Here is a 19729-nt window from a genome sequence, read left to right as displayed (position 1 = left end):
AAATTAGGCAGTCTGGTCTGAATATTTTACAATTGATTATGTTGGGGTTTGTTTTACTTAACCATCTCCTAATTCCCAATCATTCTTTCCAGACTCATTTCATAATTTAATTTTCATAAGCCCCCCTACTTATACTCTGCTTCCAAATGTTTTTTCCATATAAACTCATTGCGTCATTTGCATGAATGGCAAGTGGAGATCTAACAACAATTACAGAACCAACATCACATACAGATAACACATTCTGCAGTCAGAAATCTTCTCTTGAATCAAGAGGATTAATTATTTCTCCAAAAATGCCATCAGTAACTATTGCTTCACAGGGAGAATCGGCGAGAAGGCCTCGTGGTCGACCTGCTGGTTCAAAGAACAAACCAAAGCCACCGATTATCATCACGCGCGACAGTGCCAATGCCCTCCGCGCCCATGCAATGGAGGTCAGTTCAGGCTGTGATGTCAGTGAAAGCATTGCTAACTTTGCTAGGAGACGACAAAGAGGAGTTTGCATACTCAGCGGGACTGGATGTGTGATGAACGTTACTCTTCGACAACCCTCGACCTCAGGTGCAATAGTGACTCTACATGGACGGTTTGAGATTCTATCGTTGCTCGGGTCCTTCTTACCCCCACCTGCTCCAGCTGGAATGACAGGGCTTACAATTTATCTAGTTGGAGCTCAAGGACAGGTCGTAGGTGGGGCTGTAGTTGGTGCCCTAATTGCTTCAGGCCCTGTTGTGATCATGGCTGCTTCTTTTATGAATGCAACTTTTGACCGACTTCCTCTGGATGATGAAGAAGTTTCTGCTGCAGCTGCGCATAACCAGCATTTCCAAAATACACGCCGGCCTTTTCATCACGTTGACGTTTCAAATATGTATGGTGTTCCTCCGAACTTGTTAACGAATGGTAGTTTGTCTCCAGAGGTTTACTCATGGGCACCTGGACATCAACTAACAAAGACATAAAGCTTCGGAATTTAGGAATTTCTTCTCCACTGCAGATGGTCCTTAGTCGAGTCATGGGTTCGTCGTAAACCGAGGATTCTTGGATTATAAATACTTTTGGTTGTTCCAGTTACGATGAACATGATGCACAGATTACTCACAATGTGGTTATTTAAATTATAGGAGAAACTGAATTCTGATTCAATTTTCGTTTACAAATTTAACGGCATAAGCTCAATTGCCTAGTTTTCATTATGGAATCTCCGTTCTCAGATTTCGCTTTACTCGAATAACTTCTTGCTTACCGACAGTTTACCAAACTTGATCATATCCCCATCTGATCGATTAGAACTATAGCAGCTCGAGTTCTTCCTACGTACTTTCAAATGACATGTGCTTGATGGACCCAGAATGGCCGGACCTATCTTTTAAGAATGGCCGGACTTATATAAAGTTGGGGTGCACATAGGTGGACTCGAATTAAAATTACGTTGAATAGAACATAAGTGTTCGTGACCCAAAAGCCACAATTGGTGCCGATTGGAGGTATCCGGTGGTCATGAACACGCATCTTGTGATAGTGGTAATTGTTTTTCTTTAAAAATGATCAAAACTATGGAGGCAGGGGTTTGAACATCGTGAATTCGTGTTATTAGGCTTCATTTAATTCTGATAACATAATTTATTGACCTGTTTTATCCGCTAATTATTTGGAAAAGGTCGAATCATTGTATAAAATAGTCGAAATATCCTCGAAATCAGATATTCACCATTCTCTACAGGGACAAAGGAAAAAGGGGACAAGTGGGGTCCATCCGACTCCATCGACCGTGCTTAATTATGAAATTTGACTAAGGTGGGTCAGGTTTTTCTTATAAAGTACATGCTTTATGGGGAACACAAATTACTATCTCTAGTTTAACTAAAATATTTAATAACCTGATCTTCAGAAACAACATCAATTAAAAATTAAAATCCCCCCCAAATAAAAAAAGTCATGCGGTCTTCAGTCGCTTAACCGTGAGTATGACCAAACTTTTACTATGTGAATTCACCCTCACTTCAGAAAAAAGTCTGTCTCCGTCACTGATTCTCTATTCATCCTTTAATTTAACATGATTTTTTTTAACAATATTGGATGCTGAAAGAATCAAACTTGTTAACTAGATAATGTTTAAGTTTCTTCTGCATATAGGTCATGTCTTCGCTTTGGAAGTTTACATTTTTTATTTGTCAGATTTGACGAATAACTGAATAGATATTATAATATCAAACTAATGTCTTGCAATGTATCTTGATGTTATCTAAATTCGAGGTAGTGCAAAGAGTTCAGCTGCGGCGAAGGCTAATTTGTTTGAAAGTGAGCTTGATGGGGATTTGAGTAATTTGGTCCTTATTTGAAGGAGATGAAGAAGGTAAGGTATTTTCTTGAAGATCTTCATAGTTGATTTGAACGAAAGTGTTTTCTTGAATTTTATTTTGCTTGATTGACATAGTGTCATCTTTAAAAATTATATTGGTGGCCCATTATATTTTGCTTTTTCGTTGGCTATTCCTAAGTATGCAAAAATGCCGAGTTTGGTAAAGCACTGTTCGGTCGAACTCGCAAGTTTTGATATCTCAAGCTTGTTGTCAATGTTAGATGCACAAAACTATATCTTGATTTCTAGTCTACTAAAGTCAAGTCTCGGAATATGATCAGAATATGATTGTTAAGTATCAGACATCACTGAATAACCATCAAAGATTGAAGATTGAAGATCAAACAAAGACATTTGGAGAACTTCATCGACAAAGAGGTATGTAAAGACTGAACCATCCTATTTACCATTATATCTTTATGAGAGTATGTCGTATGATTTTAGTAGATTTCATATTTCCAAGAAGAAATTTTAAGTCAAGCTTGTTTTGATGAACCTCTTGAAATATTATTCAAGCAACAAATGTTCATAGATCCTTAACAATCTTAGTCAGGAAAATTTTATTCTTCAAGAGCTATTTTTGTTTCAAGTTGATCATTTGGAAATTGCCCAAACAATGATATTATTTTTGGCAATTGAGAATGTTTCAAATTGTGTAAAGAGAGTTTTCAGAACTACTGAGATTCTAGAAACAGGGTATGTACGTATACCCAGTACGCGTACCCTAGACATCTGAGTTCCAGAACAAGGTGTACGCATTCCCAGTACCCTAAGATTATGATTTCGTGAACTAAGGGAAGTACGCAGACACAGTACGCGTACACCAAGGGCATGAGTTCGTGAATGGCTAAGGGTACACATACCCAATACGCGTACCCTAAAAGCTCGAGTTGACGAACTGGTCTATAGATCTGCCTACCCATGCACATACCTACCTAATACGAACTAAGCAGATGATCATAAACTATTTTCACAAATATATTTGGCATTGCTATGACTCTCGTAAACACTTCTAAGAAAACTTTGAGCAGTAAATCACTTTGTGTTTGTGAATCATGGTTTAAGTCTCGAGTGTTAATGAACACGATTATACTTATAAGTTCATAAGGAATATTTGCAAAGAACTATCATTATACATGGTTCCAAAACCCTGGACTATAGTCTATATTCTTCTGTGTAATTACAAGGCGAACTTATTACATGTGAAAATGCGGGGGTCTAACAACCACACCCAACAATTTGTTTGGCAATCTGAGAGGACTTACTCCAACATACTTTTTAGAGAATCAACTAGACAGTCAGATTCAATCTAGAGTAAGGTATATCAAAGAGTTTAATATCTTTAACTCTTAATTCAATCCGCAATCAGCAAATAGAAATCTGCGAGCCCGATTGAATGTAAGAGGAGTAACTTGAACGGTACCAAAGACCAATGTTCAAGTGTCAATCAATTTAAATCAACAACCCAAAGTCGGATATTCTAATTGATTGAACTTAACACACAACTTGTGGTATTTCAATTATATAACAAAATATAATGCGGAAAAGAAATAACACAGACACCAGAAGTTTTGTTAACGAGGAAACCGCAAATGCAGAAAAACCCCTGGACCTAGTCCAGATTGAACACCACACTGTATTAATCCGCTACAAACTCTAGCCTACTACCAATTAACTTCGGACTGGACTGTAGTTGAACCCTAATCAATCTCACACTGATTCAAGGTACAATTGCGTTCCTTACGTCTCTGATCCCAGCAGGATACTCCGCACTTGATTCCCTTAGTTGGTCTCACCTACAACCAAGAGTTTCTACGACCCAAAGTCGAAGACTTGGTAAACAAATCTGTCTCACACAAAAAAGTCTATAGGATTGAATAAATCTGTCTCTCACAGAAATACCCAAGAGTTTTTGTTTCGTCTTTTGATAAATCAAGGTGAACAGGAACCAATTGATAAACCGGACTTATATTCCCGAAGAACAGCCTAGTATTATCAATCACCTCACAATAATCTTAATCGACTAGCGAAACAAGATATTGTGGAATCACAAACGATGAAACGAAGATGTTTGTAATTACTTTTATCTTGCCTATCGGAGAAATTAATCTCGAGTCAATTATTTCAACTGAGTTCAATACGACAGAATCAGGCAAGATCAGAACACGCAACTACAAAGAAAATAGTTGGGTATGGCTTCAAAATCCCAATGAAGTCTTTGAAGTCGTTAACCTACAGGGTCTTGAAAGAAACCTAAGGTTAAAGGAGAATCGACTCTAGTTTATGCAACTAGTAATACACAGGAGTTGTCGAGATTAGGTTTCCCAGTTGCTAGAGTTCTCCTTTATATAGTTTTCAAATCAGGGTTTGCAATCCAAGTTACCTTGGTAACAAAGCATTCAATATTCACCGTTATATGAAAAACCTGATTCAACCAAGCTAATATATTTCAACCGTTAGTTTGAACTTAGCTTGTTACACACAAATGAAATGTACCCTCTTTTAGGTTTATGTAACCGTACCCAAACGTGTACACCATGTTGGTTCAAAAATAGTTAACGAGGTTAGCCAAATGATTACTCTCATATCAACCTTATTCATCTTAACCATAAAGTTCAAATGACTCAAATGAAACTAGTTAAAGAGTTGTTCAATTGCTATATTCTCATAGAATTATCCAAGAACACAATTGAAGCAAAATCGGTTTGATTCACTCGAATCAATCATGAACATTATAGCCACGGTTTGCAAAGATTGCATTCTTTATTATATAAATGTTTATGTTCATGTTCATAACCGATTTTAGAACTTTAACCTTCAAGTATGCAAACGGGTACGCATACTTGAAATACCCGGACTAAGATTGGGTTTCGCCAGTACGCAAACGGGTGCGCGAACTTTCAATCCCAGAAGAAATTCTCGGACATGAACCTGTACGTCAGTACGCAAACGGGTACACATATTTAGGTTCCCGGACTTCTCAAACCAACCGGTAGCAAACGGGTGCGCATACTATGGTTCCCGGACATGTATTACATATGTACAAGAGTGCACAACATGACATATCCAATAATGGTTAAGTGTTCTAAACTCTTATTTCAGTCATTAAAACTTTCTTAAAGGATGACAATAGCCGTTTTCACACACTATTAGCATCAAAGCAATTTTCAAGTTATTGAAATAATCATAACGAAACATTCCAAGTCAACACCAAATGATTGTATCACACAAACCATGTAAGATGTTACTCGGAAATTTTCACTTGATATATGATGAACTTGGTCGAAGCGAAATCTTGCCAACACATATTTCGAGAAATATGTAAGCGAGATAAACTCAGCTCGAAATCTCAAATGTGTACATAGAAAACTATATCGTAATACGACTTATGTCTCAATATAGGAGATAAAGTAGAAATAGACTTTCCAAGTGATAGATGAGTTTAAGTCTCCACATACCTTTTGTCGATGAAGTTCCACAAGCTCCCCTTAGTAGTTATTCGTCTTCAAATGATGAACGTCGTGAAGTTTAAGCTCAACTACACAATCTATGTCCTAGTCCGAAACATCTATAAATAGGATAGAAATCAAGACTTATAGTTTTGATCACTAACATTGACAAACATGCTTGATATAGCAACGCATGCGAGTTCGACCGAGCAGTGCTCTAACAATCTCCCCCTTTGTCAATTTTAGTGACAAAACTATCAATACATATGGATTACAAAATAAATAAAAATTTGTACCTTCTCATCCAAATGCTTGGTCTCCTTGGCATCTTCAACACGACTCGAAATCTTCATGACTTCCAAGTACTCCATGATTCTAAACGTGTTCAACTTAGTATCATAGTTGTTGAAGATCCGTAGTGATAATAATAAGAAAACAAATGCTCTCAATCATTGTTATACAGTGTCATAGTATTATTACACAACGTCAAAGTTCAATTGTATCACAACTTTGACAACAATACTATGGTGATATGTATCACTCCCCCTTAGTCAATACTTCATCTCGACATGAAAACCACTCCCCCTTACATAATGATCTGTAAACCATACGTATTTGTAGTATGAAACTACACATTAATTCTCCCTCTTTTTGTCAACATAAATTGGCAAAGGTACGAAAACTAGTGGGATCCTCATGAAATTTTCATAGAAATACTTCATGACCAAAAGAGAATAACATACCAAATTATTTAGATGCAATCATAAGGCCGAAGCTAAATGCATTCATTAAGGAGTTTATAAAGATACAAGATAACCCCTATAATATTCCACAGCCGCACTCCCCACAAAGATTTGGAAATTAAGCACATGTTCAATTAAGAACTCTCCCCCATAATATTTCATTCTCGAAAGAACAACAAAGGTGACCTTGCTTTTACAAGAAAAGAAGAATTTCTTTGGATATAACCAAATCACATGAAAACATGAATTTGTATCAAAAAAAAATTCAATTGAAATAACCACAAGAGAACCCATGGTTAGTTCAATTGGAATACACAACTAAATCAACCATAAGAAAGTGATCACTTCAACTGGCCATGCTCAACATAAGAGAACATACGGAGCCACACAGTATATGCACAAAAATGTGGATCGGAGAAGACCAATACTACAGAATAAACAAGGATTCATTCTATTTTTCATCACTATTTGCACAATGACATATAATAGACTTAATCCTTGTAAACAAAAGTTCATCCTTTCTTCCATCAAAATTTGCATAATGACATAAAAGGTTTTAACTTTTGTATTGTCAAAAGTTCATTCTATCTTTTATCAATACTTTCATACGGACAAAATAGAGATAACTTTTGAACAAGTATGGGACAGTCACAGGTTCACGGACGTAAACAACATATCCCATAACAATTTGCAATATACAAAATCATAAATATTAAAATTCCAAACATCATCTTCCAAAAAACTTAGAATTTAAATTAATAAATCTAAAAACATTGAAGATGAAAACGTTGGACATAGCTATGTGTACTCACAATAATGGCTATTCCACACCCTAGTTATTCTTCTAAAAACACAAGAAATAAATTCTCATAAGAAGATTTACCAGACATTGAGACCTCTGAAGAATTCTTTATCGTCCCCGAACTCCTTGTCGTCAACAACCATAGGTACATATGGTTCGTGAAGAAATGAGTCAATTCCAACAAACCTTCTAGGCTAATGATGTCAAATCAGGGCCTTCTGAATTTCGAGAGTTCTCATAACAAAAGCCTTTATTTGCTGAATCTCTTTCCTTGTTTCCTTCAACTCTTCAAGAACACCAGAAAACTTCTGAGAATTTGAAGGAACAACTCTTGGCTTCCTCACATTCCTTCTTTTTCTTTTCAAAGTTGGAGGTAACGGAGATTTCTCTTTTTCCTTCATGATTGATGGCTTAACAGTCATACTAACATCTTTTCCATCAGAACACATGATGCTTGGAGTATCCATACGTGTATGGGTTTGTGAGAGGAAATCACAATTTAAACTCAACAGGCAGTCTTAAGATGAAAATAGTTTCAGAGAAAGAAAATGAATGTAGGGTTAGGGAACCTTTAACCACACAGGTTCACGCACGCACAATCACAACCCTAAAGAGAGTAGAATTGTCGAGAATAACCCTCTTTTATTGATTAAACAGGAAAGTCCCTTCCAATATGAAAGAATTCCAATTTTACAAAAAGCACGGCAAATCCAAGAAAACAAAAACATTTTTTTTATTTAAAGCCCGAGGTGTGCACAATCTTGTCTCTCTTAATCAGGCACATGAGACAAGATGCGCCAAAACAACACAATTAAGTTGTGCTGCGGTGAACAACAATTTTTCCACCATAACCTTTTTGAAAGGAATTCATAGAACCATGTCTATCAAAATGTTTAGACCATCTTATCTTTTCTAGTGGTCTTGTTTTCTCTTTGGAAACTAACTTCTTTGAAGAGGAAAAATCTTACATACCTCAGCGGTTTTTTGAACAAGTTTAAGCTTGTTTGTTAGGCGATTTGCTCTTCATTGAAGTTTATTGACATATCTCATCTTGTGTTTATATTTGAAACACTTTGAAAGTTCATGACCTTTGAGTGAACAATAAGAGCATGTCAATGGATAAGATGATTCAGACGCCCGAGATGTGCAAGCTGCTAGACACAAAGTGGAACCTGAAAAATCAGACAGAGAGTTTCCAACAGAAAGGTTAATTTTTTCTTCCAGATTGGTTGAGTCTTCTTCCGGAAGAATATCAAGATTGATGTATGTATTGCTACAATTATAAAAATCAATATCTTCACAAAGAAGTGCAACACTTGATTTTTCGTCTTCATTGGAATCATAGTGATCAGACATTTCATCAAGAGTTGCAGCGAGACCTTTTTTCCCAGTGTATTTTCTACGGTTTGGACACTCATTTGAAAAATGACCAAAACCTTTATACTTAAAGCACGGTGGCATATCCTCGTCATCAGCCTCGTCAGCATCCCTGTTTTTAGGAGGAATGTGGTTGTGAGGTTTACCTGATGATCTGGGCTTGTCTTTGGAGAACCGTTTACTTTTCTTCAATAGGAGATCTCTAAACTGTCTTGTGACCAAAGAGACTGAATTGTCAAGATCTTCATCTGATGAATCAGCCTCAGAAAAATCATCCTCAGAGACATAAACACTTTTACTATTGTCTAGTAATTTAGTGTTCTTTTGTGCTTTGAAGGCAACATCCTTTCCGATTTTGGATGTATGCTCATGATCAAAGATATTTATCTTTCCAACCAGCGTATTTCTGGAGAGAGCATCAAGGTTATTTCCTTCAACGATGGCATGATTCTTAGAATCGTATCTAAATGGCAGCGATCTGAGAATTTTCATAACAATGTCCTTTTTCAGGAATAGTCTTACCCAATGCAAAAGATGCATTAACAATTTCAGACACTTTGTGATAAAACTCGTCAAATGAATCTTCATCTTCCATACAAAGGTTTTCCCTATCAGAATTAAGGTTTTGAAGCCTAGCTTCCTTTTCACTGGTATTCCCTTCAAATACGGTTTCTAAGATATCCCAAGCATCTTTAGACCGAGTGCACCTAGTCACATGGTGCTGAAGATCTGAGGTAATGGCATGTATGATGGCATTCAAACTGTCGGAGTTTTGATTTGCAGCAAGTATCTCAGCAGCGTCAAATGCACCAATATCCTTAGGAACGGTCGCATTCCCTACTGCCACAATGGGAGCATCATAGCCATTAACTACATAAACCCATGATTGAAAATCACGTGCTTGAAGAAAGGCAAGCATAGCAATTTTCCACCATAAGTAATTTGAGCCATCGAGGAATGGTGGTACGTTTATAGAGATAACACTTTTGTCCATATCAGATCGCTACAAACACAGACTTATGAGGTCTTTAATGTGTTTGCCTGCTCTGATACCAATTGAAAATGCGGGGATCTAACAACCACACCCAATAATTCGTTTGGCAATCTGAGAGGACTTACTCCAATATACTTTCTAGAGAAGCAACTAGACAGACAGACTCAATCTAGAGTAAAGTATATCAAAGAGTTTAATATCTCTAACTCTTAATTCAATCCGCAATCAGCAAATAGAAATCTGCGAGCCCGATTGAATATAAGAGGAGTAACTTGAACGGTACCAAAGACCAATGTCCAAGTGTCAATCAATTTAAATCAACAACCCAAGGTCGGATATTCTAATTGATTGAACTTAACACATAACCTGTGATATTTCAATTGTATAACAAAATATAACGCGGAAAAGAAATAACACAGACACCAGAAGTTTTGTTAACGAGGAAACCGCAAGATCAAAACACGCAACTACAAAGAAAATAGTTGGGTCTGGCTTCATAATCCCAATGAAGTCTTTGAAGTCGTTAACCTACAGGGCCTCGATAGAAACCTAAGGTTAAAGGAGAATCGACTCTAGTTTATGCAACTAGTAACACACAAGAGGTATGGGGATTAGTTTTCCCAGTTGTTAGAGTTCTCCTTTATATAGTTGGGATTTTTACAAAAATAGGCCTGTTTTTTTGGTGCTTTTCAAATCTAGGCCACTTTTATTTATTTATTGCTAGACTAGGCAAGTTTTGACCAAAAGTGATGGATGGAAAGTTAGCACCGTTAGGTGTAACTAAAAAGACCTAAAAGTCCTTTGTATCACTGATTTAATGTTATATCATTGATTTAACTCAGTTAAATCAACATGAAAACTGTACACGTGGCTCGGATATGCCATGTGGATTGCTTACGTGGGCTCGGATAGAGAAAGACTTTTCTATTATTAGCTCAAGCCACCTCATTCACAACAACACCACTAATCCCTTCTTTTCATTGCAGTAGCTTCTTGAACCCATACTGCTCAACATTTCTTCTATCTTGCATCTACCACTGCCATTTTGTAGCTTCATCTCTTATTCCACCTGTTGATATTGTAATTCTCAGCTGCACTGCAATTTCATCACATTCCCAGGCAGTACAAGCATTCACAAATCCATTCATCAGTGCTAGTTAACTCCAACTGTATATGCACCCTCAACTTCAGCCGTAGCTCAGACAGCTTCTTCTTGTACCACCAGGGCAGCCAACACCACACCAAGCACTCAGCTTCACCTCGAGCCACTATCAATCCACTTGAGCACCACCAGATTGCAATCACAACTCCTCTTGTAACAGTTTCAACCATCACTGCCACAACCAATACTTTATAACAACTCCATCCTTCTCTGTAATGCATCTACTTAGCTCCAGCCACTTGCAACAGTTCATACACAACCTTCTGTAGCAGCAACTCCAACTGCTTGCACTTCACTTCTTCCATCTTGTTTTCAGGTTCTAATTAAGCTCAGCATACACCTGCACTGCAACTCCAGACATCTTAACGCACTGTCACAAATTCACCTCCCTTGAGTAACTTGATAACCACCAGGACTTCCACCACCATATCTTCAAATCCACCAGCTCAATCGACTGCCAGAAGCATCAACACCTCAAGAGCACTGCAAACCCATCTTCTTTTGAGCAAATCACAGCACCAAAAATGTCAACCACCTTCTTGTGTACCAAACACAACACCTTACTGCTCCAATTCTACTTTTCTGCTCCTCTCCAGGCCAACCAACACTATCCCCTTGCTGCCAAACTCAAATCCCTGCATCTCCTAGATCAACTGCAACCTCAGGCATCACCTAAACCTTCTCTGAGTTCACCCTTGGCAACATCAGCACCACCAATCCTTGGAGCACAACAACCCAAATGCTCTTTTCTCAGATTCATTGCAACTCAACACATGACCACCACAACATCCATCACCAGCAGCTCAACTCATTTCCAACAACAACGACACCTTTCTCGCAATTCATATACCACCAACAAACCATCTGGCACTCAACTGCAGCTGTAACCAAACCATTAACCTCAACTGAAATCACCACATGCAAATCTCTACACTTCAGTTCATGTCACACTGCAATGAGTAGCAGCATCAGATTCCTCTTAATCCACATTAACAATATCTTCTCCTTCTTCGATTGACATGACATTGAACCACACACACAGAACTTCAATTTATTCCATTCAATCCCAACGGTATCCACCAAATCAACAGTACCCAAATTTTCATTTACTGCTCAGCTTCTCAATCCAAACCCTAACTTCATATTCTGTCAATCCATCTCCAATTCGAACAATCAACACCAGCAGAATCATTCAAAACCAGCACCAAGAACCCAATTTCAGTTCGAATTCAACCCTAGTCTTCAATTATCGAAACCATCACTGCCAAACACCATCAATACTTTCTTCACAAACTGAACCTTAATCTACTTTGCTTCTCAATTTCTATCAAACCCTTTTTCTCGAATTCCCATGTTCAATCAATTTCAGAACCATCATCAATTTCTTCCTACAAATCTTTTCAGTGAAACCCTAATTTAATTCCAAATCTTCTCTTCACTATTTGAGCAGAAGAAAGAAAACGGAAGGAGAAGAAAACAAAGAAGAAGAAGATAAGAAGAAGAATGAATGAGATCGAACACGTGACTGACACACACGTGTGAAGGACATTTCAGTAATCTTACCACATGTATGATATCTCCCTATATGATATTTTGGCGAGATATTGACAAGTCAACGCGATAAATTGACCGAGATGGTTAAAGTGGATGGAATCCGTTTAACTTGCCTAGTTTTGCAAGAAATAAAAAAAGTGGCCTAGAAATGAAAGTGAGGGTCCAGACCAGGCCTACTTCTGCATATAATCCTATATAGTTTTCAAATCAAGGTTTGTAATCCAAGTTACCTTGGTAACAAAGCATTCAATATTCACCGTTAGATGAAAAACCTGATTCAACCAAGCTAATATCTTTCAACCGTTAGTTTGAACTTAGCTTGTTACACACAAATAAAATGTACCCTCATTTAGGTTTATGTAACCGTACCCAAACGTGTACACTATGTTGGTTCACAAATAGTTAACCGAGGTTAGCCATATGGTTACTCTCATATCAACCTTATTCATCTTAACCATAACTAGTTCAAATGACCCAAATGAAACTAGTTAAAGAGTTGTTCAATTGCTATATTCTCATAGAATCATACAAGAACACAATTGAAGCAAAATCGGTTTGATTCACTCGAATCAATCATGAACATTATATCCACGGTTTGCAAAGATTGCATTCCTTATTGTATAAATTTTTATGTTCATGTTCATAACCGATTTTAGAACTTTAACCTTCAAGTATGTAAACGGGTACGCATACTTGAAATACACAGACTAAGATTAGGTTTCGCCAGTACGCAAACGGGTACGCGAACTTTCAATCCCAGCAGAAATTCTCGGACATGAACCTGTACGTCAGTACGCAAACGGGTACGCATACTTAGCTTCCCGGATTTCTCAAACCAACCGGTACACAAAGGGGTGCGCATACTATGGTTCTTGGACATGGATTACATATGTACAAGAGTGCACAACATGACATATCCAATAATAGTTAAGTGTTCTAAACTCTTATTTCAATAATTGAAACTTTCTTAGAGGATGACAATAGCTGTTTTTACACACCATTAGCATCAAAACAATTTTCAAGTTATTGAAATAAGCATAACGAAACATTCCAAGTCAATACCAAATGATTGTATCACACAAACCATGTAAGATGTTACTCGGAAATTTTCACATGATATAAGATGAACTTGGTCGAAACGAAAGCTTGGAGTTCGTTACTCCTCTTATATATGAGTTTAAGAAAGTTTGAATTCAACCAATTTTCACACAAACCAAGTGATAGATGAGTTTAAGTCTCCACATACCTTTTGTCGATGGAGTCCCACAAGCTCCCCTTAGTAGTTCTTCGTCTTCAAATGATGAACGCCGTGAAGTCTAAGCTCAACTACACAATCCATGTCCTAGTCCGAGACATCTATAAATAGGTTAGAAATCAAGACTTACAGTTTTGATCACTAACATTGACAAACATGCTTGAGATAGCAACGCATGCGAGTCCCACCGAGCAGTACTCTAACAACATGCTTACATGAATTTCTAACAAGAAATTCATCTAAACTGGTAAAGTGTTTGCTTGAATCATAATTTATCTTAGTTTGAATTCAAAGATACCTACAGCCTTGAACATCTATAAATATATATACTCAAACAATTGGGAACTTTAGTCCCTGACACTTATGTGTCATAGTTGCTTCTAGAGTCGTCTTCTATTAACCTAGGTTTCCTTTTAGAAACATAATTAATTTAACAACTTAAAGACTTCACTTAGGAACTCGAGAAGCCAGGTCCGACTATCTTTTACCTGATAGTTCGTGTATTAATCTTGTTCTTATTGATCGCTGAGGTTTTCATCAATATTAGATCAAGAACGAGATATATAGAAATAACAAAGTTCTTTTCGTCTCAGACTTTGTGATTCCTCAAGATAGATATTTAAAAATCTTCTTTACTGATTGGTTTATATTTTTCTTGAGAGTTTACCCAAGCTGGTTCACTGAGTGCTTCCTCAATCTTTTTTGGTTCTATTGAAGATAAAAAAACATGAATAGTGACATACATTCTGAAGTTCTCTTCGAGTCATCACTCTGGCATTGACATCTTCAATAATATCTTCAGTAGAGTGTTTTTGATGTACTCACTTGGAAGGTTTTTGGACAATACTTTCGGTATCATTGGGTTGTTCAACAATACTTTCATTATCATCTTTGTCATCACTGTCACTAATTAGATGAACCACAGTTGGTTCTTATTCAGTCTGTTTTTCTTTAACAACAGTTTCAGAGGGAGGAAGCTCTGCTGCAGTGTGGTTGTCTTGACTAAAGTCACCGATGTCATGAATAACCACGTTAATTGATTCCATCGTAACTTTGGTTCTGAGATTGTATACTCGGAAGGCACGACTATCAGAGGCATAACCAAGAAAGATTCCTTCATCAATTTTGGAATCGAATTTTCCTCTATGTTCCCTATCTTTGAGAATATAACATTTGCTTACGAAAACCCTTAAATAACTCAGATTGGGTTTTCTTCCGTACCATAATTCATATGGAGTATTCAAGGTTTTGGATCTTAAATAAACTCTATTTATTAGATAAAAGGCTGTAAAAACAGCTTCCCCTCGGAAGTTTAATGGTAGATTTTTATTGTGAAGCATTACTCTTGCCATTTCTTGAATATTTTTATTCTTTCTCTCAGCTACACCATTGGCTTGAGGTGTAATTGGAGCAGAGAATTGATGGGAAATCCCAAGATCATTACAGTATTCATATACTTTCGTATCCTTGAATTCTGTACCACGATCGCTTCTTATCTTCTTAAGTTTGCGACCTTGTTCATTTTGTATTCTATTCACGATAATCTTGAATTCATCAAGAGTGTCATTCTTGTGCTTCAAAAAAGCAACCCATGTAAAACGTGTATAGTCATCTACCATCACTAAAGCATACTTATTTCCTCCAACGGATGCTTGTTGGATTGGACCAAAAAGATCCATATGAATAAGATCGAGAGGACCACAAGTGGATATGTCTCGAGAAAGTTTGTGTGGAATTTTTCATTGCTTACCCTTTTGGCATGCCCCACAAACACCTTCTACTTTAGTGTTAGTTTTTGGAACACCTTTGACAAGTTCACGATTAATGAGTTTTCCAAGCATTCGGTAGTTTGATATGACCAAACCGTTCATGCCACAAATGGGTTGACTCGACCTTAGTCAAGTTACAATACATATTGGACTATATATCAAGAAGGTAACAATTATTCATACTTCTTCGTCCTCGAAAAATTATTTTTCCGGACTTGTCTTCAATATCACAACCTTTCATATTGAAGATAACTTTGTTACCTTTATCACAAATTTGACTTACAGACAGAAGATTTGCTTTCATTCCTTTAACATAAACAACATCATGAATTTCGGGAATACCAGGAAGTTTGATAGTACCTTTCTTGCTAATAAAACAGCTGCTTCCATCTCCGAATGTTACTGAACCTCCCTTATAGTCTTCTGTACTTGTGAACCAAGAGAGATCACCTGTCATGTCTACTACAACCACTATCTAGGAACCACTGGAATGGTGAAGTTGTTTTAAGTGCAAAGGCTCCCAGAAATTGTTCACCAGGTTTAGGATGAATTGTGAAGTTCTTATAGAGATCCTTAACACGATTGATCAGAAGTTTTGCAAAACAAATTTTATGACATAAATGACGCCATCCTTCTTGAAAGAAATTCCTGGACTGTCTCTTCTTAGTCTGTTTACAACATCCAGATGTCGGAATTGAACAATTTAGAGAATCCTTCGAGTCATCTAATTTTTTTTTCATCTTTCTATCATTCATGATATTATTGATTTCTTCAGTACATAACCGGTTTTGTCCAATCCATTTATCTAACATCTTGACAAGGCCTGAGAGATATTCATCGGAATCTTGTTGAGGATCTACTGAGGATCTTGAAACGTTAATTGAATCAAACATGAATTCAATTTCGTATGGGTTGGATCACATCAAACATAGATTGTTAGATCTTTTCGTGTTTGCCTGCTCTGATACCAATTGAAAAGGCGAGGGTACCCAAATATACCTCAAGCTAAAACTTTTCCTACCTATAATTCCTTTCTCCGAAAGTGATTGTCTATGGACTGAGTCGAGACAATACAACTAGTCGGTTCACACTTCGTGTGATCGTCTATGGATACGAGATTGAGACAATACAACAACGAAGTATGTTGCTTGATAAAAAAGGTTCGGAATTAACCAAACACAATAGGATTCACTTATCAAGTAAATAGGAATTAACATTTGTGTAATTTACTTTAATTATAATAAAATAATTATAATGCGGAAATATAAAGTAAATGACACAACAAGATTTCGTTAACGAGGAAACCGCAAATGCAGAAAAACCCTGGGACCTTGTCCAGAATTGAATACTCTCAGGATTAAGCCGCTACACAAAATTATACCTAATTTTTTATAATTGAGACCAAGCAACTAAACCTATAGTTCACCTAGTTCTGTCTGTATTCCCACACCTCCGACCTTAGTCACGTACTTGGAACAATTCCTTTGGTTCGTATTCCAAACAGTAAAGGAACAACAAATCTGTTTGGTATCAACTCTATTCAACCAAGTGATATGAGTCGGACAACGGATCTTCTGTTTATCTTAACATAAAATCCTTCGTCAGGTTCTTAGATCTATCTTATATTCAATTACCGGAGTAATCGTTTAAGATTAAGCCAACAACACTATTAATCCAAAGAATTGTGCTGATGTCGATCTACTCAATTAATCAATCCAATCTATCACAAGGATAAACCGATTATTAATTGGATCATCTTTTACCGAAACAAGTATTGTGCACACCAAAGATTATGAACCCACAAATAAAAAATCTTCAATATCTTCTTCGTCTTCAAATCTTCTTAGATCTTCAATAATAACCTGCACACAATCACTTGAATCTTTTGTGATCAATCACGCGCAGAACGAAGTCTGTTAACAATGGATTATCACAAGATCGTTTTTAGAACTAACAACAGTCTAAATATCCCTGTCGAAACTCTGAACTAGTTTGAGTGAATCTTATATCAGAAGAGAAGATTCTCAAGCATAAACAAACTAGGTGCAATCAAAGTTCAACCACCGTTAGTCAATCAAATCAATGAAAACAAAAGATAAACCGCAATTATCAAGTTTCCCACCAACGGTACACGCTAGAGCTTCTCAATCCCAAAGAAGACTTTAAACTGAGTGGCCGTAAGAGATTTCACCTAATTAGGTTACTCTCCTCTCTGAATAGGCGGCTACACCAGTAACAAGACAACAAAGAGGAAGCTTGTTGTTACGAAGGATTAGTTTGCTAGAAAGGCAAACTTCAAGTATTTATAGACAAGGAAGTTTGGACACCAAGGAATTTCCAAAACCGAAAATATTCTCAAGTATTTACTAGAGTCAACTTCGTATAGGTTAGCTAGAAAGTTACTAGGATATGAGACTTACAAGTATTGCATGAAGATTTGAAGAATGTGATGAAGTAAAGAGTTACAACGACGACATCATCCTTCAACTTGAGGTTAGTAATATTTGACTTGAACTGTTTCATTCCTAACGTATCTTCCAAGTCGTGCATATTGAAAACATAACTGCGAAGCTGTGAATGATTATACTCTAGTTAGACATAGTATTAAGGAATTATAATACGAAGTATAACGTCTATATTTTGAACTTCGTATATTAGATATCAACATAATCGTATGAATGTTATGTGTATGTGTATGGGTGAAGATTTCGTCCTAGGAAACAATGTTTTACATTCATTTAAAGGAAGTATAATTCATAAACTTGTTTTATGAATCGAAAGGGAAATCACTAGGCTTATTGGTATTGTTATTCATTGCAAATCTTTGGATTACCAATATATGTGTTTAGTATAACCGCTCATAACTTGTTTATGTACCTTGGTAAAACTATTCACAAGGCCTGACTTTTGTAGTGGTATGACTTTTATTAGTGAAACTGATCTTAAGTAATCACCTGAGATGGTATGATCGATATTTGTAATTGGTGTGACCATTCCTAGTCATTGGGTGACTGATCCTAGAACTTGGTTGGGACTAATCACAAGATGTGTAATCGATCCTTGTAGTAGGTTAACAAGTTTTAGTAATTGGTGTGACCGATCCTATAACTTGTGCAACCGAATACAAGTTTATACCATATATATGTGGTAACCGATCCTAGTACCTAGTCAACCAACTTTTGGTAACTAGTGTGACCTATCCTAGTACCCACATGGAGGTAGAACCAAAACTTGTTTTGGTAGAACCGTTAAACCAATGAATGATGATTGAATATTTTTGATCAATCACATAGTTCTTGGAAATCAGATGAACCAATTCTAAACTCGTTTGGAAGTGTGGCAAATCGGTTCCAAGATTGTAAATATGAAAAAGGATTTACAAAGTAAAGATGTCGACATACTTTGAACATGTGCAGTAACTCTTATCTTTTATTTTTCAAAGATATTCCTTAATAGATAAAGGAAAGAATCCCGGATAGAAATAAATTGAGAATCTTTTAATATAATTAAGGTTTTTCGTTTTATATGCTTTTAATATCCAACAATTAAAATGCATATCTTTAGAAAATAAAAATTGGTAATGTGCATTTACTAATTGGAGATTTTCTACTGAGATTTCAGTCATTATTTGGACAGAGCATTTCTAGGAATTATGAAAACCGAATTTGGAAATATATTGCATATCTTGAGAATATTTTCGGTTTTGGAAATTCCTTGGTGTCCAAACTTCCTTGGTCTATAAATATTGAAGTTTGCATTTCGAGCAAACTAATCCTCAGAGCTAGCAAAACTACCTAGGTGTGTTGTTACAGGTGGAGCCGTCTATTCGGAGAGGAAAGTACCCTAATTAGGCGAAACCTCTTACGACCGCTCGTTTTAAATACTTCTTTGGTATTGGGAAGCTCTACGAGTACCGTTGGTGGGAAACTAGATAATTGCAGTTTATTATTAGTTTTCGATTGATTTGGTTGACTAATGGTGGTTGAACTTTGATTGCACCTAGTTTGTTTATGCTTGAGAATCTTCTCTTATGATATAAGATTCACTCAAACTAGATCGAAGTTTTGACGGGGATCTTTAGACTGTTTGTAGATCTAAAGACGTCTTGTGATAATCCATTGTTAACAGACTCCGTTCTGTGCGTGATTGATCACAAGAGATTCAAGTTGATTGTGTGCAGGTGTTTATTGAAGATCTAAGAAGATTTGAAGACAAATAAGATTGCTTGTTTGAGTTCATAATCTTTGGTGTGCACAAAA

The 19729-nt window shown here is 36.6% G+C and overlaps 1 protein-coding gene across 1 annotated transcript; it reads left to right on the top strand.

The window, feature by feature from the left end:
• Positions 1-128: 128 nt before the first annotated feature.
• LOC113331683 (AT-hook motif nuclear-localized protein 16-like) lies at positions 129-965 on the top strand. Its single transcript, XM_026578346.1, has one exon. The coding sequence runs from the start codon at positions 186-188 to the stop codon at positions 963-965; it is 780 nt and encodes a 259-aa protein (XP_026434131.1). The 5' UTR covers positions 129-185.
• The last annotated feature ends 18764 nt before the right edge of the window (positions 966-19729 follow it).

Source organism: Papaver somniferum, chromosome 1 (genome assembly GCF_003573695.1).
Source record: "Papaver somniferum cultivar HN1 chromosome 1, ASM357369v1, whole genome shotgun sequence".
Lineage (NCBI taxonomy): Eukaryota > Viridiplantae > Streptophyta > Magnoliopsida > Ranunculales > Papaveraceae > Papaver > Papaver somniferum.
The sequence above is the reverse complement of the archived record's forward strand: the minus strand, read 5'-3'. Positions and strand labels throughout refer to the sequence as shown.